The sequence below is a fragment of the Laccaria bicolor genome, genomic scaffold (genome assembly GCF_000143565.1).
Source record: "Laccaria bicolor S238N-H82 LACBIscaffold_46 genomic scaffold, whole genome shotgun sequence".
In the NCBI taxonomy this organism is placed as follows: Eukaryota; Fungi; Basidiomycota; class Agaricomycetes; order Agaricales; family Hydnangiaceae; genus Laccaria; species Laccaria bicolor.
The window spans coordinates 73,712-95,066 of record NW_001889917.1 but is presented as its reverse complement, the minus strand read 5'-3'; the positions used below and the strand labels follow the sequence as shown (position 1 = coordinate 95,066).

The 21,355-nt window shown below is 48.3% G+C and overlaps 7 protein-coding genes across 7 annotated transcripts in view; 4 read left to right on the top strand and 3 right to left on the bottom strand.

Annotated features, from left to right (window-relative positions):
- On the top strand, nt 1-461 carry LACBIDRAFT_310464 (uncharacterized protein; the record flags this gene model as incomplete). The annotated part of the gene is made up of 2 exons (XM_001887566.1): nt 1-23; nt 77-461. 2 exons carry the CDS (start codon nt 1-3, stop codon nt 459-461), a joined length of 408 nt encoding a protein of 135 aa, XP_001887601.1.
- A 6,860-nt stretch (nt 462-7,321) lies between these two features.
- On the top strand, nt 7,322-7,952 carry LACBIDRAFT_310461 (uncharacterized protein). Its single transcript, XM_001887565.1, has 4 exons — nt 7,322-7,437; nt 7,494-7,521; nt 7,575-7,679; nt 7,738-7,952. The coding sequence occupies exons 1-4, from the start codon at nt 7,421-7,423 to the stop codon at nt 7,837-7,839; spliced, it is 252 nt and encodes an 83-aa protein (XP_001887600.1). The 5' UTR covers nt 7,322-7,420; the 3' UTR covers nt 7,840-7,952.
- A 1,638-nt stretch (nt 7,953-9,590) lies between these two features.
- Nucleotides 9,591-10,131, bottom strand: LACBIDRAFT_295540 (uncharacterized protein). The gene is made up of 4 exons (XM_001887505.1): nt 10,019-10,131; nt 9,782-9,968; nt 9,722-9,730; nt 9,591-9,672 (listed from the first exon to the last, which is right to left on the bottom strand). Exons 1-4 carry the CDS (start codon nt 10,088-10,090, stop codon nt 9,647-9,649), a joined length of 294 nt encoding a protein of 97 aa, XP_001887540.1. The 5' UTR covers nt 10,091-10,131; the 3' UTR covers nt 9,591-9,646.
- A 5,443-nt stretch (nt 10,132-15,574) lies between these two features.
- LACBIDRAFT_295539 (dienelactone hydrolase endo-1,3,1,4-beta-D-glucanase) lies at nt 15,575-16,610 on the bottom strand. The gene is made up of 6 exons (XM_001887504.1): nt 16,530-16,610; nt 16,318-16,475; nt 16,213-16,265; nt 16,023-16,162; nt 15,857-15,961; nt 15,575-15,799 (listed from the first exon to the last, which is right to left on the bottom strand). Exons 1-6 carry the CDS (start codon nt 16,588-16,590, stop codon nt 15,684-15,686), a joined length of 633 nt encoding a protein of 210 aa, XP_001887539.1. The 5' UTR covers nt 16,591-16,610; the 3' UTR covers nt 15,575-15,683.
- A 152-nt stretch (nt 16,611-16,762) lies between these two features.
- Nucleotides 16,763-18,669, top strand: LACBIDRAFT_332952 (uncharacterized protein; the record flags this gene model as incomplete). Its single annotated transcript, XM_001887564.1, has 4 exons — nt 16,763-17,149; nt 17,229-17,444; nt 17,532-17,810; nt 18,137-18,669. Coding segments are annotated over 4 exons (1,413 nt in total), but the record flags the coding sequence as incomplete, so codon positions are not given.
- A 374-nt stretch (nt 18,670-19,043) lies between these two features.
- On the bottom strand, nt 19,044-20,147 carry LACBIDRAFT_310457 (dienelactone hydrolase endo-1,3,1,4-beta-D-glucanase; the record flags this gene model as incomplete). Its single annotated transcript, XM_001887503.1, has 5 exons — nt 19,044-19,348; nt 19,404-19,543; nt 19,595-19,647; nt 19,697-19,860; nt 19,913-20,147. The coding sequence occupies 5 exons, from the start codon at nt 20,145-20,147 to the stop codon at nt 19,044-19,046; spliced, it is 897 nt and encodes a 298-aa protein (XP_001887538.1).
- Nucleotides 20,148-20,503: 356 nt separating this feature from the next.
- The window catches only part of LACBIDRAFT_332950 (uncharacterized protein), a gene marked incomplete at both ends in the record, with an annotated part of 2,564 nt that continues 1,712 nt past the window's right edge, over nt 20,504-21,355 (top strand). Inside the window, 2 exons of the mRNA XM_001887563.1 lie at nt 20,504-20,661; nt 20,739-21,346. Coding sequence (XP_001887598.1) covers nt 20,504-20,661; nt 20,739-21,346 — 766 coding nt within the window. The remainder of the gene's footprint in view (nt 20,662-20,738; nt 21,347-21,355) is intronic.

The following is a 21,355-nucleotide window of genomic DNA, read 5'->3' as shown; positions in this document are numbered from 1 at the left end:
ATGTGCGGTGTATGCAAATATCAGTGAGTCGTCAATCTTTCTTCCTTCGGCCATCGCCTTACCATTTAACCTCCAGCGGTGTCTTTCTGACGACGATTTTTTCCCCAAGCGTGGCGTTTCTATCTGGGAGGGCACATGCGCTTATTGTAAGCTATCCTTATTATTACGCTTTGTCGGCCACCTTACAAGCATCCCTTGGGCCATCAGCTCGTACCTTCATAGACGCGTTTAGCGGGTACCCTTTCATTCACAGAACAACCACTCGCCGCACCACACATGTCCTAAAGCATCCCGGGTACTGGTGTTACCCAGGTGTAGAAAGTCGCTCCTTCACAGGGGCGTGGGCAGGCAGACAGTACTTGATGATTGTTGGGGGCCTTCTCGAAGGTCTCAGGCATCGTCTTACCGGACGTGGCACCGCTGACAACGGTGAAGCGGCGGTTGGCTGTTTCTGTTTTTGAGCTGGGTATTCAAGATGGAGACACTTCAACTCCGGTGAGCATGGCCTTCCCATTTTTTTTGTCACTTATGTTTTTCTTTTCAGCCGACGGCAAATTACCTCATGGCCTTGCTCGTTTTTTCCCAACTTCTATCTCGGGGTTTGGCAGTCACATGAGCGTCATTGTGATTTTTTCCTGACAAGTTTTTTTCAAGGTTCCACTCCAAGCACCTCCAACTTGCATTTTACCTTCGGCCAGCGTCGTATGTATTCTAGATGGATAACCTTCTCGTGGCACTGATCCTGAACTCTTAGTTTGCATCACTCTTCAAATTATAGTTAACCCTCCCACATGTGTCCATCGCCCATTTTCTCTTTTCCTTACCCCCCTTTTATTTAACGACCGTCACGCACCAACAAAGATTCTCTAAAAAAAAGTTACCTCGTCGCGATCTATCTCGCCTTGTCCATTAAGCTTTAAAACATATGCTATACTTCCATTCTTGAAAGCCTCTTCATGATCGATGGCGATGTAGCAGACAGAATATTAAGAAAGGCAACCCACGTCGTTGTCTCGTCCGTATGATACCCATATGTATTTGTCTTACAACGTCCGAGCGTCACTTTCATTTCGCCATTTAGTAAATTTTTGCAGCACCGCAGGGGTGATCTGCCGTTTTGTAGACTTCGCGGCTGCGATGAACCTTTCATGTGGGACCTAAGTGACAACAATGAGTAAGAATGATGTTTCTGGGGGTGTGCTGAGGACTTGCATATGGCGCGTTCATGTCATCTTGCATTGTGAGGATAGCGGCTTCCTGGCAGAGCGCTGTGATCTCCGCCCCGGAACATCCTTCAGTCTTGACGAGAAGAGTGGGTTATTTATCAAAAAATGCCCGAGGAACAAGACTCACAAGTTCAGCGATGGCTCTCACGTCTACTTCCGGCCCAACAGTCATTGATCTCATTCTTATCTTCAAAATTTCTTCTCTCGCTTCTCGATCAGGAGGACCGACGTATAGAATGCGATCAAGTCTTCCGGGGCGCATCAGCGCAGAGTCCTATAATCAAAATAAATATCAGGGTTTATTGACAACGCTGAGTTGTGGAGAATTTCACGATAGCTTCGGGGCGATTGGTCGCTGCGACGACGGTGACGCCCACAAGCTCTTGAACGCCGTCCATTTCGTTCAGTAAGCTAGTTAGCACGCCTTCATGCGAGGAACTTGTGTCGCTATCTGTGGAAGAGCGTGAAGTTGCGAGCGCGTCGACCTCATCCTTGATATTTTCATTAGCCCGGCGAAGCATACTGTCAAGAAGAAAGATTTACGAAGAAAATTATTGAAGGAGAAGCCGCGCGTGCTTTCCTGAATATCTCCCGGACGGCTCTTTCCGATTCACCCACAAATTTATTTAAAAGCTGTAAAATCATAATGAGCCTGGGGAAATTTGCACAAAATAAGACACACCTCGGGACCTTTGACGGCAACAAAGTTGACTCCGCTTTCGCAAGCACACGCGCGTGCCAAAATAGTTTTGCTGCACCCAGGAGGGCCGTACAGCAACACTCCCTTGGGCGGTTTCACACCGAGCCGTTGGAATGCTTCCGGATACAACAAAGGCCACTCAACAGCCTCACGCAGCTTTTGGATAACAGTAGACTGGCCTCCAATTTCGGAGTAGCGGACTGGTGGCGTCTCAACAAACAGAGACCGCATAGCGGACGGTCTCACGAAGGGCATTGCCGTGACCAGATCTTTGAGTTCCAGGGTGAGCGGGATGGACGAATTGGCTATATTCTGGCTTGGAGACGTGCTGAGCCAGCGTTTGATTGCTATCGTGCCTGCCTCTCGGACCATGGCGCCAAGATCTGCGCCGACGTAGCCATGCGCTCGAGATGCTAATGCTTGGAGGTCGGTTGGAGAAATACCATGTGGTGTTTTTGCAAGGAGAACGTTGAGTATGTGTAAACGTGCCTCGGCGTCGGGGATTCCTGTTGTACGTCGTCAATTTCAAGCCTGAAACAAGGTATCAATCGCAGCACACCAATCTCGATCTCGCGGTCAAACCTCCCTGGTCTCCGTAGGGCGGGGTCGATGGCATTTGGACGGTTCGTCGTGCCGATGACGACTACCCTCGCTTGATTATCAGCCCCTTCGTCTTCCATACCATCAAGAATCGTCAACAAAGTCGCCACAACTCGCTTTTCTACTTCCCCTCCCGCTCCTTCTTCCCTTCGCGGAACAAGCGCGTCCACTTCATCGAGCACGACGATGCAGGGACTCTTATCACGTGCTTGCTTGAAGACCTCTCGAAGCTTAGATTCAGTTTCCCCATGGTAGGCAGAGGAGAGCTCAGGGCCATTGATGACCAGAACTGCGGATTTGGTGGAGGATGCAATGGCGCGGGCCAGGTGAGTTTTCCCAGTCCCAGGCGGACCGTGAAGGAGTATCCCTCTCGGAGGCTTGAGCCCTGGTTGTCCATGAGAACGTTATGGGGGGCGAGAGTAATTGATCACAAACCGAAATATCGGAAGAGCTCAGGGCGGGTGAGAGGTATCTCTAAAAGATCTCGAATCTCTGCGATTTGTTTGTTCAAACCGCCAACAGACGAGTATGCCTCGTTTACAGGACTGTGTTCGAGAACCTCGATTTCTGGCTGAAATTGAGTCATATGAACGTTCATGGGTAAATTAGTTCAAAACTTGCCTTATGGGATAGCACTTCTTCAACAACAGGATCCTTTGTGATCACCACGGCAGTATCCCAAGTGACGCTCCACAACTGAGCAGGGGCGCTAATAGAAAGGCTATTGAGATCATGTGTGAGATCTCCTGTTCGTCCCTTGATATCAATGGGAAGCGTTCTGGGGTGCACGGACATCACAGAGAAGCGGCGCGTCTGACCCTCATACAAAACCTCTAACACCTGGTTGTTGTTAACATATTTTAAATCAACTTGATGGGGGTGAGGCATCTATAAGAGGCTAGAAAAGAATGAAAAGCTGACCTAAGAGTTCACGCAGGGCGAGGTCAAGCCAATCACGGTCCTTGTGCTCCCTTGAACTTGATTTGGTGACAGGAATTATGTTTTCTGCGAGATCTTCTTTCAATCGTATGGTACCAGCTTCTTGGGCTTGTCGAAGGGACGGTAAGCCTGGCGGTAATTTGTTTGACCCAACCCCGGAAAGTGGAAACACCCGGGCGGTATCGCCCACGGACAGGCCGGCCGTAAGCAGAAGGGATTTGGACACGAGAACCGCTGTATTCAAGCTGGGATAAATCCCCCGTTCTGTGTGATTTTGTGAGAGTTTCGCTTACTGTCCCGGGAGAGTTCTAGAGTGGGCCACACAACCCCCACGGCAAAGGCCTATATACAGAAAACCATCAAACATGAGGGAGTCGGCGGGGTGGAACGCAATGTCACGCAATTCAGTCTGACCTTATGGGGTGGATCTCTACTTGACAGGGCGACGACGTCACCAGCGCAGACTTTGGCGGCCTTGAGGACATCCGCATTGAAGATTAGCCGCCGAGCGGCACGCGGTACACCATCTAGACTTCCATTGAACCCCACTTTGAATTGTTTCGAGGGAAAATCGGACATTGCGACTCTGAACTTCTTTCAGAGAGTGAAGAATGCCGGAGAGTCAGCCTTACATCACTAAATGGTAAACTTCATGCGATATCTCGATGCCTGAGTCAATTTTCGTGCGCAGAGACTGGCAATGCTGAAAGTTTAAAACCCTGCAGAAAAGTCAGGACTGTAACCTTTCCTGTAATCAATCCGTTCCTCACCTCTTTTTCACGGCCTCGCGTTGTTGGTGCTCGTTACCCGAAATCAGAGATCAAAAAGAGTTGTAAATGTAATTGGGGCTCCGCTTGAAACAAACACAGTGGCGGCGTGCCAACTCAATTTTGTGTTTGGAAATGTGGAATATCCGTCACTTCCTCCTCCTCGTCGGCCTTTGTGTACCCACCCTAGCTGCCGTAGAAAGTTTCTTTGAGGAATTGTCGTTGAGGAACCTCAATGACGGCAAAGTAGCGTCAAGATTCTCCTTCACCACGCGCCTGGAGGGTGTGTCGCCAAGGGATCCCCGGACGTTAGGGTTTGACGATGAAGGTGCGTAATTTCAGTTGTTGCGTCAAACTTGAAGGTTCAAATTGAAGCGTGAAATGTAGCTCAGCACTATCGAGTATTTCCTCTTGCGCTGGGTCAGATCTTGAGAGAATACGGTGTGTCAGAGCTTCACCTAACATTGAACGCTGGAAGGTGGGACTATGATCGGTGGGGATACCCAGAAGAGAAAGGCGTTGGAACGGGGGCAGAGCTTTGGGCGTGGATGGGAGATGGTGCTCCAATGAGGTGGGCGCGAACGCGTCTCAGAGGGTATTACGCTAACCCCTCAGAACAGCATCGACGACCGATGGAAGGGCCTCCGAAACGCTCTAGCAGGTCTCTTCTGTGCCTCTCTTGGCTCTATGGACGAGCGAAGGACTACGTCACCGTCACAGGCATTTCCTCCTGAAGGTAGATTGCCAGAATTCGACCTGCCTCACCAGCTCCGACACGCGTCTTTACCATCCGAGCATGTTTGTACGGAGAATTTAACGCCATTCCTCAAACTCCTCCCTTGCAAGTCTTTGTCGGGCATCGCGAGCTTGTTAAATCCCCACCGTCTTTTTGACGCTGATTGGCACGGAATGGGCGTACATGTGCTGTGGCACGAAGAGGACGGGGTTGAGGTTCGACTTACTTTTCAATCCGTGATGGATCCACTACGCTACTCTTTGTCAACTTCTCGAGGTATGTATCCGCTACTTCTGCAGCGCAGTTCGTTATGGGGCTGATCCTGTGATTGAAGATTGGTCATTTCAATCCCTGTTTTCCCGTGTTATCAACAAAACATGCCCCGTTGCTGTGTCAAGTCGCGTTACCGTCGTGTTGCCGCAACAGGACGCAATTGAAATCAATCCCAATCCGTCAATAGAAGGCGAGGCTGCCTTTTTCGACGTAGCAACGGGCAAGTGAATCCCTCTTTCCGGATGTTGCCGCCTAACATTTCGGTGCTAGTCGCTAAACCTTTGAATGTTGCCATGCACTGGCAACAGAATTTCCAGCACCGTACGCCGCCTTCCACACTAATGGGTTATCCAATCTAATGACCATGCAGCTCTCGGAGAACCCATTCCGCTGACACCGCTCTCCGTTCAAAGGACGCTAAAGGGGTCGAGCCAAGATCGTGGACAGCTATCTTTGGTCATTATAAACCATGAACCCACTACAGTTTATGCTCGTTATCTGGAAACGATGCCTTGGCTCGTCCAATTCTACCTTCACACCCTCCAAGCACGGGCCAAGGGCATCACCTCAGGTAGGTCTGATCCTCGGTGTCGTGTCTCAGTTTTAACAAGATACCAGAAAACATCATATCCAACTTCACCTATGTTCCTGCCGTCCCCCATTCCCGTCCTACTACATTTGAGGCAATGCTAAGCCTCCCTCCACGCTCGACCGTCCATTTAACGATGGACGTAACGAAAGCTTTCCTCCGCTATACAGAGCATCAACCTGATGCCCAGCGTGGGTGGGACTTGCCTCCGGCAGTCATTACCCCGGTAGAACCTTCAAACAGCAGAATGTATACCACCGGTCTCCTCGTGGACCTCGCGACACCTGACTTCAGCATGCCCTACAACGTTATCATCTTTACTTGTTCCCTCATGGCGTTCATATTTGGCAGCGTCTTCAACCTCTTAACACGAAAGTTTGTCGTGGTACGCCTAGACTGAAGAAACTCAGTTGCCTGTATACCATCTTCGTGCGATAAGAAAAAAAGGGGGGAAGCTTCACGCCATTTACTAGGTTAGACGGCTAGCCGTAGCGATCGCGATGGAAGACATTTTCTTATCGTGAACGCCGCTAGAGAGGCACCTTCTCAGAAGATGACAATAATGCGCCAAGAATGCGCAACTTGAACTTATCCATGGGTATGTGGTCGTGATTTGCCGAACATCCGAGCCTTATCAGTAGAAGGGTATTCGCGGACTTGAAACTCGGGAAGATAGTCCCTCTAGCCCGCTGACCTATTATCCATGTTACGCAGCGAGTTTTCAGTTATCAAGTTAAACATGTTTTTCAACCACCATCAATTGAAGTCCTCGGACTTACGTAATTTGGATAAGAGCAGATAAACAAACGAGTTACATCCCCCCCTGCACTAAGCTTCATCACGAATCCCTGCGTTCCTGACGTAAAATACAGACGCCTTTATAATATAGAACCCTCTAATTGGTTCACAACTGCTTACAACCGCCAGGCGGTTGTGGAATGATTCACTCCTGCAACAAAGGTCGACCAACAAAATCTGATGCCTTTGAACACGATTCTCTAATATTGGCCTTATTCAATGGCAGTGGAACACAACTGGGTTTGGTCCCGTAGATAATAAAGATTGCCCTCGTGCGATCGGCAACTAGACAGTTATCCTCGGACCTTGGCTCTGTATGTGCATTTGATGTGCATAGCTCTGATCAATCGTTGCCTCTGAACTTGTAAGCACTTCACATCCAGAATTCTAGCTGTTAAGCGTTTATAGACCTCATACGTAGACCTGCAAAGCAGTTCATCACTACCCCAGCGGTAAACGTGCACTTGTATGTCACATGAATTTCACATTCCATCATCGGAACGGAAGAAAACGTTTGCGCATGTGGCTGGCGATCTCCAAGGATCTCAGGCAACGCTTTGTTTTTGCTAAAACGGAAGTGATTACAATTCTTTGATGGACTGGGTATGCAACTAAATTGCCGCGTGTAAGATGCCAATAGGACTTCTGAATTGCATAAACAGCGCAGCTTGAATTGTGGTGTAAAGCTGTAACCCTCCTCTTTCTCCCATAAGAACCCTCCGTGCATCGCCAACTCTTTCCAACGTTTCCCCCCCAACAATTACTCACACACTGCGAATTCATCTTGAAATTATGTGCCAACGGATAGCGTGCGTGTGTTTTTTGTTCTCAGGTAACTCGTTGTCTAAACCTTGACTCTATGAAGTCAAGGAACACGATGGAACAAATGCGGGGTTCGTCTCATGATCGCGTTCATGTCCTGGATCTATTAATGGTCATTAAACAGCACTTTCAACGGCAGTTTGTCAAAGCCATCGTCGATTGTAACTCCAGACAATGCATGAAGAGTTATGCGCACCCGCCATCCTGCCGTCAGCCCACTTGTTTCCAGGCGAGAGAACACGCACTCATACTTCTCTGTTTCTGTTTCTGACCAACTCTCATCACAGACCTTTGGTCCAGATATAGAGCGGGACGTCGACAACGTCGACGAGTACTGCTTTCCATGTCGCGCGGCCCAAGCTCGAGCGGAAGGCCGCCCTCTGACATGACACTGCCGAATCGCCACGACCCCGCATATCTGTACCCCCATACCCCCATTCATCTCATAGCTGTACTTCAATGTATTGTATTCGTCTCGTTATGTCCAATTTTTCATTCCGCTATGACGTGTGTCTGTGCCTTGTCACAACGGAAGGACATCTTCAGGGAAAAACCTGGTCTGGTGATGTTGGAAACAACAATCAAAGTGACCATGTGCTCGCTGGGAGTCGGCTTGAGTCGGCGGTCACACAGCTGCAGCCAGAGTTCGGCTTGGGCATCAATGACGTCGATGGATCCTTCACCCTATCACAGAGAGATGAAATCCTGGTTGATCGGTCTTGGGAATTACGCACTTCAAGAGATTTTACTTGGCTCCGATGGAAAGCGACATATCGACATCATACATCCGGGCGGGATCGCGGTATCAAGAATCAAGTCCAAACAAAATGTAGACCTAACCGACCCTTGAAAATAGTGTGCTCGCAGTCTAGCATTGACGTTTACAGCTTCCCGCGCTATTCATCGTGAAGGAGGGTCAAAAACTTAAAGTTCAGGATCAAAAACAAACCTGCGAATTTCATACATTATTGGTAGGAGAGGTTCCATGAATGGAAATTTTGCATGTCGATCAGGGTGTAGCAGAGTGTTATCCGTCCCATCTTTCGGAGCTCTCTGTCCGTAAGTCCGTCCATCCGTCATCGCAAGTTGTATAAAACCGCCAAGCTTCGTCAAGTGATGTAACGCTGAACATGCACGGGAGGAATCGAACACCTTGAGTTTCAGTGCGGCCGACGAGCGAACCGACAAGCCATCACAATGATAAGCCGTGGCAAAGACTCGAGGCCGACACGTTATGAGATAAGGGGTTGGTTCGGGCACGATGCAATTGCGGCGTGAGCGCTCAAAGCATTCGCAGAGCGCGCCAAAGGGCCTTGTGACCTGTGCAATATATCGTGAGTTAGATCACTTCCCAGCGAATCACTCTCATGTCGTCGAAGTGAGAGCCGAGAAAACCTATGGCGGTCCGGGAAGTGTAGTTATTCAGGGTCCTAAGGCGATCCTCGCTGAATGGCCGTGTGACCAATGCGATATATATCGTGGGTTGGTTTTTGATAAATCATCCCGTGTCGTCGAAGAAGAGGATCGGGACAAGCTGGTGGTGGTTCCGAGCGATGATGTAGCACCCTTCAAAGCAAAATTTAGTTCACGTTTGACCAAGGGCTCTTCACTCTCAGGATAGAATATGAGGACTGGCAAGAAATCAGTGTGACGAAAGTTCTCGGGAGAGGGAGACAAGTAAGTGCAGCAAATCAACTGATCAACAGCACCCACATGCTGTGGAGAAATACATTCTTATTCCAACAGCCTGCATTCCCTTCAAGCACATTTAGTGAACGATGTCCACTGGTGGGTCAGCTGGCCGGGTAGGAATTCTAATTCAGTGAAAGGGCGTGTTGCAGGTTTCTATTAATATGTTAGCCAAGGCCGCCGCGACGCCCAGGACGAAAACACTATTGTCTGTCTTCGGGGCAGAAGCAATCACAACAGGGGATAAAGACGAAGGCCCGGCCTGCGGAAGGTCAGGGCATGGCATCGAGAAGGGATCGATTGAAACCCAGCGGGCCCGGGCGATGCCCAACAAAATAAACTCGATCAAAGGATCCAGGTGACGGGCACAACGCCATGAAGGGCGCGAGCCCCGACAAGGCGGCGTATCACGCCACCGGGAGGGAGCAGCAATTTGACTATAACCACTCAGTTTGAGCACCCACTGCACACGATCTATTCCATTACGGTACGTCTCATAAAGAACATCTAATGGGCGTGGTTCTTTTGGTGTTCTGTGACGAGGATCAACCCGTGAGGAAGAAGAGCCAAAGCGGGACGTACTCAAGTGCACTATTGCGGGTGTTAGGACGTCAAAGCTTCGGAAATGGGCGAGTTACTCACTGTTGTAGTCAATGGTATATCCAATACCAAACAGCCCAACAATTAAAGCCACAAGCGGTGTTCCCGACGCGTTCTTTCCGGTAAAGAATCGCCCTTTGATTCCGCTAACACGAGGCGTGGCTTCACCTTTAGGAAGTTTTGAGTAGAACTCTACGAGGGGTCCAAGTGAGGCGCCCGAGCCGCTAGACTAAGTGAAAATTGTTGGTCATTGTGACAGGGGAGCTCAGAGAGACGTACGACGAGCTTAGGTGTAGCAATTTTGGGTGGGACGAGGCCTCCGAGCTGGCGGCGGATGAGAGAGGCGTGCATGGTGAGGGTGCTGGTCAACGTTCGGAGTGGGTCGGATTATGATGTGGCTGTTTGTGCGGCTTTGGTTCGTGACAATTTTGAAGGACTTGGAAATACAATACACGTAAACACACTCCTTTCGTGGTCACCAAGCAGCTTGCGCACCTCAACCCCTCCCCGGACACGTCACGTGACATTATCATATCTTATATTCCAAGATCAACGTTCGACTTCGCACATTTTCTACGTTTCTTTACATATTTGATATATATATTGAGGGGAGAAAATAAACAGAACACAGCCTATTTATTGGACATATGAAAAAAATGGCTTCACGGTTATCCTGATTTGGCTCGAACTTTCATAAATAATGGCAGCAAACTTACCAGAAACTAACCCACTTGGCATTGAAAAAATGACTGTCGGAACGCACCATAATCCAGGTTACGGACTTTTTGAGCCATAAAACCAAATGCAAAAAATAATCTTACTACGGGAGTCGAACCACACACCATGAGAAATTGCAGTTCCCACGATACAGAGCTCGACCACCTAGGCCATAAAGACATGTATACATATTTGAGCTGATGGCAATATAATGCCTAAGATCGTGAATGTAACTGTAGTATATTATCTCTCTAGATGACTATGTGTATACAAAAAAAAAGAAAATTCTGCCTAAATTACATTTTTATTTATTGGAATACCGTAATATTATGCCAACCATGATCATATCGTGGTCTGAGCGAGACGGAGTACAAAAAAGATGGTGTTCAAGGTTCGAAGTGGTAAGTCACGTGACATGTCCGGGGAGGGGTTGAGGTGCGCAAGCTTCACCAAGTCCAACGAATCTTTCGGGAAGGCCAATCTTTCTACGGCAACCAACAAATTTAGAGCGTTTATCCGTGCAGTAATCTGGCGCTATTTGTTAAATTGTCCCCTGCTTGCCGGAGTCTCTCCATTATCATCACCGCCAAAGCTAAGTCCTTCATTGAACATTCCTGCCCTACCTCATTTGCTACAGCTTCAATATGTATTCCATTTGAGCATTTTGAAACGTAGTCTGTCCCGAAGAGCAGGGTATCAACTTTCAAGACCCCCGTCCTCCGAAACCCCAGCGACATCACATCCGCCTCTTGAAGTTCAAGCTCCAAGCCCGTGAAACTTTAGCCAAAGACTCGCTGAGCCTCATGGAAGTGCTGCGGTGAAGCCGAATGCGCGCGAGATGTGCCACTTCGACCCGAAAACATTTTGAGAATTGGTCGCGGCCTTCACATCAAACATAGGTTCTTTTTGCAGATTCATAAATCGTGTAACCGTTGATTTTTCATGACACCCCATGTCAGGTGTGGGTGTCCCAAGGCCGGACCCATATCCATCCGTGTTTAATATGGCGTCGTACGGTGTGACGTGCGGCCATACATCTTTCGTCTTACATCCAACTCTGTTTCCAGTTATGGATTTCTCAGAGGCACCAGGCTGGGTTGCCGCGATGTTGTTTCCAGACATTCCACCGCTCAAGACACGTATCCGGGACGAATGATTGAGTTCTACTTCCTCCCCGCCTCTAGTACAACCCGCAGAACCCGTTCAAGTTCAGTTGTAAAATGGCCGTTGTGTATGGGGTGTATGTTTCCATTCCAAATCTCAATTGGTGACCATTTTCCCTCAAACCAGCTTCTAGTTACTGCCGACCTCTACTACTGTCGACCTCTGTTCAGTTATTTTGTTTAGATATCTCGAAGCGCTGAACCCTTGTGCGATTTCAGTTGAAATCTCAAGTCGTTTCAAGTGTCGTATGAGGGTGTTTCCAGGTCGATAGGTCCATCCTACTTCTCCAGGGCGTTGTTCATTATCAATTATTTAATTATAGGATTACGACCTTCGTGCAAGCTGGGCGCAGTCCTCCGAATCCAATTATAAATGCTGTAATCTCTCATCACTTGGCACAGCTATGTGTCTGGGCTCCCCCAATCAGCCCCTTGGGTGACCTGGTCCACCGGCGCCGACTCATTCTCACCCTGCTTCTGGTGATTACATTATTGACCTTCTGCCTCGCATTAACCTCCCATCTGCCTTTTTTCTTTACATCAGCAACCAACCTCACCCCTCAACCCTCGTCCCCATCGCCGCAGACCCTGCACCTCCCACATAGCGTGAATCCCCTTCCTCAATCGTATTGGTGGGTAAAATGCTCGGTGTCCTCCTATGACGCGTCATTGTTAGCCTCATCGCTCAGTTCCTGGCCTGGCGCTTAGTTTATTATACCTCATTCGGCCTCCACTGCGTTACTTTGCTTTGCGTTTACTTTTTTTTCGTCAAATTACCCACCGCATCTGGCAACAAAGACTTGAGGTATTGCGACACATTTGGACCATGGGCAAGTATATCGTGGCAGAACCGCTTGTTATGCAAGTCGTCCTCGCTATCCTTGGGAGGGCGTCTGTTTCACGGATCGTTAGGTCACACTCACCTTTAGCGCGCCATATTCTTTTTATCTAGAATTTTCTCTCCATTCGGACTGAGGAAACTAAATTGTCGTTCCAAACTTATCACCGGACTTTTCGGGCTCGTTGGCATCGCTCGGAACCCCTTCGCGGCCGTTGTGGACTGGATGGAAAGGCAAGAATTTTCATATACCCTTGTTGCTAAAATAGGTGACGTGCAAAGACCTGAACTTGAGTCGTATTCCTGATTTACAGACACAAAAAAAGTGCGCGACACATGAGGGGGGGGAACTGAGGAGGTAAGTGAATGGTGTTAGAATACGTATGATGTCAGTACTGTCTGTCAGCTTGCAAGAAATTGTTATCGACGTTGTATCCTCGCAAGACTCGGTAGCGTAGCGGTTATCGCGGAGCGTATCCAGCATTTTATGCTGCGCGAGAAACTCGCGCGGTCCTTCACAACGTTTATGTATATAAATATGTAATCGTTTGCATTGGTCCACCCAGGTACGTTCTAGCCCTGTTCGAATCGGGGACCGAGAATATTTTCACACTATCGGCGGACAAATTTCAACTTTTATCAAGCTACCGAATTGTGTATTACAAATTTTGGAATCCCATAATCACCGCCCTGAAAATTCATGCGTAGCCTGGCAGTGCATTTGAATGGTACATACACAGTACATAGATATACGGCCAATATTGTTGGGGTGCGTTCGCTACACTTGGAATGAATAGTACACAATGTAAATTTTTGTGGTTATTGGGGTAGGTCCCAAATATGTACTGCGACACGCCCGGCTGATCACTTCGAATGGCCATCATAATGGTTGAGCTAACAGGACCGTTGGGAAGCTCAAACGCTTAATCTCGTCACGGTGGTAGTTTCTCTTATCAATATGCTAATTACCGGCGGGAGAGATTATTAAACAATATTTAGCTGACCAGAAACGTGCTTGAAACGTGCCCACGCCGTCGAGCTGTCAACTTCAATTTAGCGGTACTTCAATACTTTTGCGCATTATCTTCGCAAGACTCGGTAGCGTAGTAGTTATCGCGGAGCGTGTCCCCAACGCGAAAGCGGTGGATGATCCAACTTGGATCCATGATGATCCAATTGGATCCATCCGGCATCATATATGCATCATATGTGATGGCTGGACCTCGACGCACAGCTCTGAGCCACTGGCTCAGACTGTGAGTGACACCCCTCTGCCCCAGTATGAGGGCAGTAATGGTGTTAGGATGCGTTCTAGCCCTGTTCAAATCAGGGACCGAGTTGGTCAGTTGGACCATTGGTTCTAATATAGTTTTGTAAAAATAACCCCAATTCAACCCCGATCTGCTGTTATGATGTTCAGTCCCACTGGCATTGAAGGTTCTCATTCGTTGTATATCGTCCAATCGATTTCAAACATAAAAGCCTGGATTGATTATTGCTGACTTTCAAAGAAAGTCGGTAAGCGCTTGTATCAAAGGCACAGCAAAATTCAAAGCCCAAGGGTTATGAGGAGCGAAACTCAGGACCAACAATCAAATATTGATACTGCGATGTGTGCGAAGACCTTCAAAGTTTAAGCTATCAACTTCTCTAGATCGAAATGGTTCAGTTGCTGTGAGATAATTTGTGTACAAGAGAATCAAAAACTTCAGTTCTCTGAAGGAGTATAGCACAAAGGCGTCAGGGATTTCAGAGCATTGAAAATCCGGAGAAGCAGGAAGGAACGAAAAGAAGGAACGCTTGTCCTGAATTCTGTTATATGTACCCGCGATCCAATCATGTTGCGCATCTATTTTTGGCGCCCGCGTTTTCAAGTTATCGAGTATGAACGAGCCTCCACCGAATGCAAACTGAATAGTATGCGGGGTATTAAGTACAATTACCCAATAGTGTTGGAATTCGTCCGCTACGCTCGGAATGGAATAGTATGCAATGTAGATTTTTGTGGTTATTATGGAAGGTCGTTAAAGGTCATCGCAGACCTTGTGGTGATTTTTGTTCAAAGAAGGGGGCAGCTTCCAAGCACTGCGACCAAGTGAAAAAAAGAAAACCGTGAATGGCTATCATCTTTTTTACCAACATGCTTACCGGCGGGAGAGATTATTTTGAAAAAGTATCAAGTTATAGTCGGCTCTAGATCGGTACCGGGTCCAGAGTAGTAACAACGTGCTTGAAACGTGCCCACGTCGAGCTGTCAACTTCAATTTAGCAGTACTTGATTACTTTGGCCGCGTTATCTTCGTAAGACTCGGTAGCGTAGTGGTTATCGCGGAGCGTATCCCCAACGCGAAAGCGTTGGATCCAGCGTGAAAGCGCTGGACCCGTCCAGCATCACATGATGCTGGAACTTGCAGTTTCAAGGTGGGCTCCGAGTCGCCTCGAGATTGTGAGGGACATCCCGCTGGTGGGTATATATAATGATATGTGTACCTAGACAACGATGGTGTTATGATGCGTTCTAGCCCTGTTCAAATCAGGGACCGAGTTGGACCATTGGTTCTAAGATATTTTTTGTAAAAATAACCCCGATCTGTATAGATCTGGTATTATGATGTTCAGTCCCACTGGCATTGAAGGTTCTTATTCGTTTTATATCGTCCAATTGATTTCAACCATTGGCCTACAAATAATTTTCAAAAGCCTTTTGACGGACCGAATATTGCTGACTTTCAAGGAGACTCGGTAAGCGCTTGTGTTAACGGCACTGCAAAATTTGAAGCCCAAGGTCGTAAGGGGCACCAAAAATCAAATACTGATACTGCGATGTGTGCGAAGACCTTCAAAGTTGAAGCTATAAACTTGGGAATCGAGTTGCTATGAGACGACTTGCATACAAGAGGATCAATTTAAAGGACTTACAGTGGAGTACAAAGGCGTCAATAGGGGATTTCAGAACCTTGGGAAATCTGGAGAAGGAGGAAGGAACGAAAAGCAGGAAAGTTTGTCCTGTAAGTATGTACCCAGATGTACCCGCGATCCAATACACAACAATCATGAAGTTGCGCATCTATTTTTGGCGCACGCGTTTTGACGCGTCATATCAAATATAAATGAGCCTCCATCGAATGCAACGTGTATATGCAGGGTATTAAGTGAGTCATACTAATCGTATCCAAGGTCAAACCCATATCTACTATCCACAGAAACCTCCAGAATAAACCTCCAATCAGACGGTGAGCGTCTTTTGAAACCATTGGACAGTCTGTTCAAAAGCCAGCTCGAACGCTTCTTTGATCTCTGGAAGATCCAAGTTAGGGCGCGCAGCAAATCCATGAGCAGTTCCTATGTTAAACCTATCAAGGCCGCTCAATTTCGACAAATAACGGAAAGTACACACACCTTTATAATCCTTGAACTCGTATTCAACGAAATTGTCGGTATCTTTCCTCGCAGCAAAAGCTGCTTCGGCTTGCAGCCTGGCGGACCTACCCCAGAACTGGTCCTCTGAGCAACATGAACAATAGACTGATGAGTACCACGGTAAGGAATAAATTTCAACGCGTACCCTCAGCACAAGCCCAGGCTGCGGGGACTTTAATCTTCTTTATGTCAGAAATGCTGGGCGGTCCTGGATGGCATATGACGACACTTTGTACGTGATCAGTTCCACCGAGTCGTGTCGCCGTCGTGCCTCCGAAGCAGTATCTATTCTGCAGCGTAAGCGACGAATACACTAGTCCCGACGTATCACTCACCCGACAGCACCAAGTTTCTCATACGATTTCTTTTCTTTCAACAGAGCAAAGAACTAAAAGAATATGTTGTAGTTAAGCATGAGTTCGATGATAACGTTGACGTACAGAATCAAGGCGTTTGTCAGCAACAGACGGTCGGTTGCTGATAAATGCTGGAAAGTTGGGGATACCAGTCCCAACGACGAACTTTATCCACTGCCATATCGACCACTTCTCTCCCGCTCGCTCAATCATCATCGTATCGAGCGGTATGAGCGGTTTGCCTGTCAAAAATGTTTGTTCCTTTGAATATATGTCCGGATGAAATGCCAGCACACCATTGAAATAATCGGGAACCCAAACATCACATTCCAACTTCGTCGCCAAGTTGTCCGCCATAATCTTACAGTTCTTCAAGGGCAGCCCAAACCCATCAGTGAGGAACACGATAGCGCGTTTCGATTCCACGTCTTTATTGGGGGATGGAGCGAAGTAGGCGCCTTGAAAGTCGGTGTTGATGCTCCCTGTGGGCTCACCAGGCAATATGTAGCCTTCTTTGCACTTGGGACAGATAGACATGGAAGTTGGGGCAGAAGAGCAAGTTATTTGACACGCTCTTTACCTGAGGTCGACCAGCGAACCAGGTCTAGATCAGGCACCAAGTCACGAGAAACGTCACGAGCGTGTTGTCACGCAGGAGGCAAGCACGCGGCACTGCCATTACACGGTCGTTCAGAACAAGTTGAGAACAAGTTCAGAATCGCTCTCACTGTCAGCTCCTATCTCTTCCTGGCATACACAAGCTCCTGGTGGCATTTCAAAGAACGACTGTCCGTAGCGGGTAGTTTGCAGTTGAAGGAATCTCCCACAGTCAAGAATCACATCGACCGTTGTGATTGCAAGTGGCAGGCTTTGACTTGGAGCGAGCTCAACCTTCAGAACGGTACCGATCTTCTTGGTAATACCTTCGCAAGAAGTCACTCAGCGTGTTTTTCCTTCCCTTCGTCAGGCGCATTCGATAACAACTTCTTTAACAGAAAAATTTCCAGCTATGTCTCCCTCGCCACTATCATTTCCACAGGAGGTGATCGACAAAATCGTTGATGACCTCGAGCCTGATGAGGACCTACCAAGTCTGTTGAATTGCTCCCTCACTAGCAGGTCATTTCTTGCAGCTAGTCGCAGAGTCCTCTTCAACCAGATGACCCTTGGCACGGATGGTGACGCCGAACGGGGGTCGAAAGATTGTCGTGGTTTGTATGCCATCGTCTCTGCCAACCCTTAGCTTGGATCGTGTATCAAGAGAATAATTATCGAAGAATCGCTATTTTCTACTCCAGATTCAAAAAAGGGTACCAGAGTTGGATGGGTATCACGCGAAGAAACACTCCCGTTGCTCCTGCCGCTCCTGGTGTCTCTTAAATTCTTAGCCATCAGAGCGTGGCTTGCAGACGAGCATCGCCACAAGCTAGACTGGTCCATCCTCCCCCCCAGACTCGCAGCTGCACTTTCTCAAACATTCATGCTTCCCAGCCTGGTCAAGATCGAATTTGTTGAGTTGGAGAACATCCCGTACGAGGTCGTTACCTCAAGATATCTCAAAGGGTTGTCCTTCTGGGGTACACTTTTGAAGGCCTCACGGTCGCGTCCTTGAGATCGCACAGCCTCGGGTCCGGAGCCAGCTAGAGTTCTTGGACATCACCAACTGTGCTCTTATTATTCCTCACCTGATCAGATCACTCGACTTATCTTGTCTGAAAATGTTACGTGTCGGGTTCACCTGTGCAGCCGATTGCTTTTATTGGTCAGAACTCGTGGACTGTGCATCACGGTCACTTGAAGAATTGGTCGTCATCCAGATGTATCCGGCTTATGAGTGATTTCGTGAGATACCCGATATTTCTTCTACATGTTTTCCTCTCTAACTTCACTACGATTAACTCAGGCATCCCCCATGAACTCCTAGACTTCCGCCCGTTCCCGAATCTTCGAGTATTTTCTCTCGACATAGCCTTCTATGCCTGTGAAACCTTCCCTAACCTCAATGTTCTACCAATCCTGATCACTCAATTGCGAAAAATTACCTCCGATAGCAATCTCGAGGAGTTCAGGTTGCTCGCGGATTACAGTCCGCCTCCTAACGATATACATGTTGTCGATGATGGCTGGCTCACCCGTTTTTGCCGCCTTCCATTTTGGCAAGAGTTGGATTTAATCTTAACGCATCCTCGCTTCTCGAAGTTAAGGAGGGTGGATGTTTCATTCAAAAGGACTGACGAAATGGAGTCGACGTCGTCGGAGTTTGAGCTGCAGATGTCTGATGAACCTGACCCACAGGTGGATGGTGATTCTGACCTCCAAGCGGATGCCGAACCTGAATGTGACCTTGAACCGGGGCTTCACGATTTACGAATGCAGATACCTGGGTTGGTTAACAAGAAAATTGTCTTCTTTGAGTTTATGGAGTACGTCGCCTAGAAATTTCAACTTCTGAACGCTTCTACTTAACGAAACTTTCCTAGCGAGTGATTTCAGCGGGCCATATATCGTTGATTCATAGATAGACTGCAGAGCTTGATTTTTCTTTCCTTGGGTCACCAAGTAGATCTTGGTTGCTACCTACTGAGCTTCCCGCCAATCCTACCTTAATCCTACCAGCTTTAAAGAGTTAATGAAGGCATCGTGCAAAAAAATTGGCCAATCTTCTACGCGAAAGGTTCCAGCGTGTTCCAAGTTTTTTTTTTGAGGACTTCGTGTTGAGGTCTGTGATAACTCTGGAGAGAAGAATATCGAACGAGTATATCTAGCTCTAGCGGTCATATCTATTATATTCCCGTCCTTGGATACTTCTGTCAACCCTCCGTAATTTCTTGAACAGGCTCCGATAGAATTAACGTCTTCTGGAACCACGCAATAGTCTGTTCCAAGGCCTGCTCATGAGCAGCCTTTATTTCTGGGAGCTCCAGGTTGGGCCGAGAAGCGAAGCCATGAGCCGTTCCTATAATCACCATTTGAGATAACCTCAGAACCACCAACGCCAACAATTGCACACCTTTGTAGACCTTGAACTCATAATCCACGAACGTATCTGTGTCTTTTCTTGCTGCGAACACTGCTTCCGCTTTGTTGCGTTTCATTTCAGGAAAGAACATATCATCTGTTACCGAAGTGTCAGTGCCATCATCATTGGACCGGCCTAATAACCCACGAACCTTCCGCACAGGCCCATGCCGTAGGTATCGAAATAGATTTGAGAACACTATCGCTGATAGGCGCCGGGTGGGCGATAACAATACTGTTTAGATAATTGTTGCTTCCCATGCGTGCGGCGGTCGCGCCACCGAAGCAATACCTGAGATGATCTTTTAAATGGGAAGAGGAGCAAATGTGAAGTTCCGCTTACCCAACAGCACCTATTTTCTCATATATTTTCTTCTCTTTCAAAAGCGCAAAGAACTAGATGCAAAGATGAAGATTAGACAGCTATCTTGTGACTTGGGATTGCAGAGTTCACAGAAGCGAGACGCTTGTCAACCACGGCAGGCCGTGAAGCAATAAGCGCAGGAAGGTTTCGAAATGCGATCCCTGCAAACTTGACCCAGTCCCACAACGTCATTTTGACCCCAGCACGATCAGGGGTCATCGAGGTTAGGGACATAGGGGGCCTGCCTACTCACTATCAACACAACATCCTCACTGGAAGGACAAAAAGGTGACGCACCCCTGAAGTAGTCCGGCACCCAAACATCGCACCCCAACTCCTTCGCCATAGTGTCCGCCATTATTTTGGGATTCTGTAGGAGCAACCCAAAAACATCCGTGAAGAGAAGTACAGCGCGCTTCGAAGGCTCCCCATTCGGCGCTGGCGCGAGGTAGGCATAGTGGAAATCGGGTTGGATGGTACCGGTAGGCTCACCGGGTAAAATGAAGCCCTGTATACATCTGGGACAGGACATGGTAAGTATTGAGTGGGGTGAGAAAGCAAGCTCATCCTTATTATATGAGTCGATTGGAAAATACCTTGTTCCTGAGAACTTCGTTTGACAACGTGGCGAAAGAGGATACCAAAACAACCAATGCAGAGCCCATTTCGCAGTTATCTGAGATAATTAGAGCACTGCCATGGGCGCCTGCCTAGACCCCAAACGGCATTTGAACGGTTTAACGAAATTCCTCAACACCGCTTCTTGATCTAGAACTTCCACATACGCTTCTTTCCCACGGTCCAGGCCGTGCAAAAGTCGAAGCAGTATGGAGGAGAACACAGACAGTAGCAATAGAAAAACCCATAAACATAATTCCCCAAGCACACATGCCTCACAAAGATACTCCCAACCCATCCCAACCCAGTACACCAAACCCACCCAACCGGAGGGAGGCGCGACGCGCCCCCAACGGACAGCTCGACAAACCCGACCACAGACCCCATCCGGCACGACCGCCTCCTTCCTGGAGAACGCGGTCGGAAGGGTAGGTAGAATGGCGCAATCAGTCACCCACACGTCCCCGGCGAAAATCAAGAGCGTACTAATAGGAAACAAGAAAAGGGCGCTGGACGCAGAACGCGCGACCACCCCAACCCCGCAGTCCTACAACGACGTAGACATGACCATGGGAGACCAGAACGACCCAAACCGGCGCGTCCCATGGGACGAAGACATCGAGTCATCCGGAGACGAAAATGACCAAAGGGGAATCGACCAAGAATCCATACAGGCCGACAGATTCAGCCACCTCGCAGATCGCTCGATGAGCAGGGACGAGAAGTTAGATCACCTATACAACTCCCTCTTAGACGCCGGGTTCTTCGTACAGGCATTGGAGAGTGGGGGAGAAATGGATATTGCAAGGACTGACCAAAAAATCACAGGATGCATGACGGGCCTATCAAACGCGCTCCTCAACCAGCCATACAGAGTCATCATGGAACAGCAAGCAGGCCTCGCGAAGGCAATCCACGAGATCAGCAAGAACATGACGACGACCATGGAGAACATGGCGACGATCATGGAGAATGTTCAGAACAACGGAGAAAAGATTGAACACATGAAGAATGAGACAGCCAACAGCCTAACAGCAACCTCAGACCGGCTCAAAGCCTTGGAATCCCTGGCCACCGACACTCAGTCACGAATCGCAAACCTGGAAAACCGAGGTGCTGACC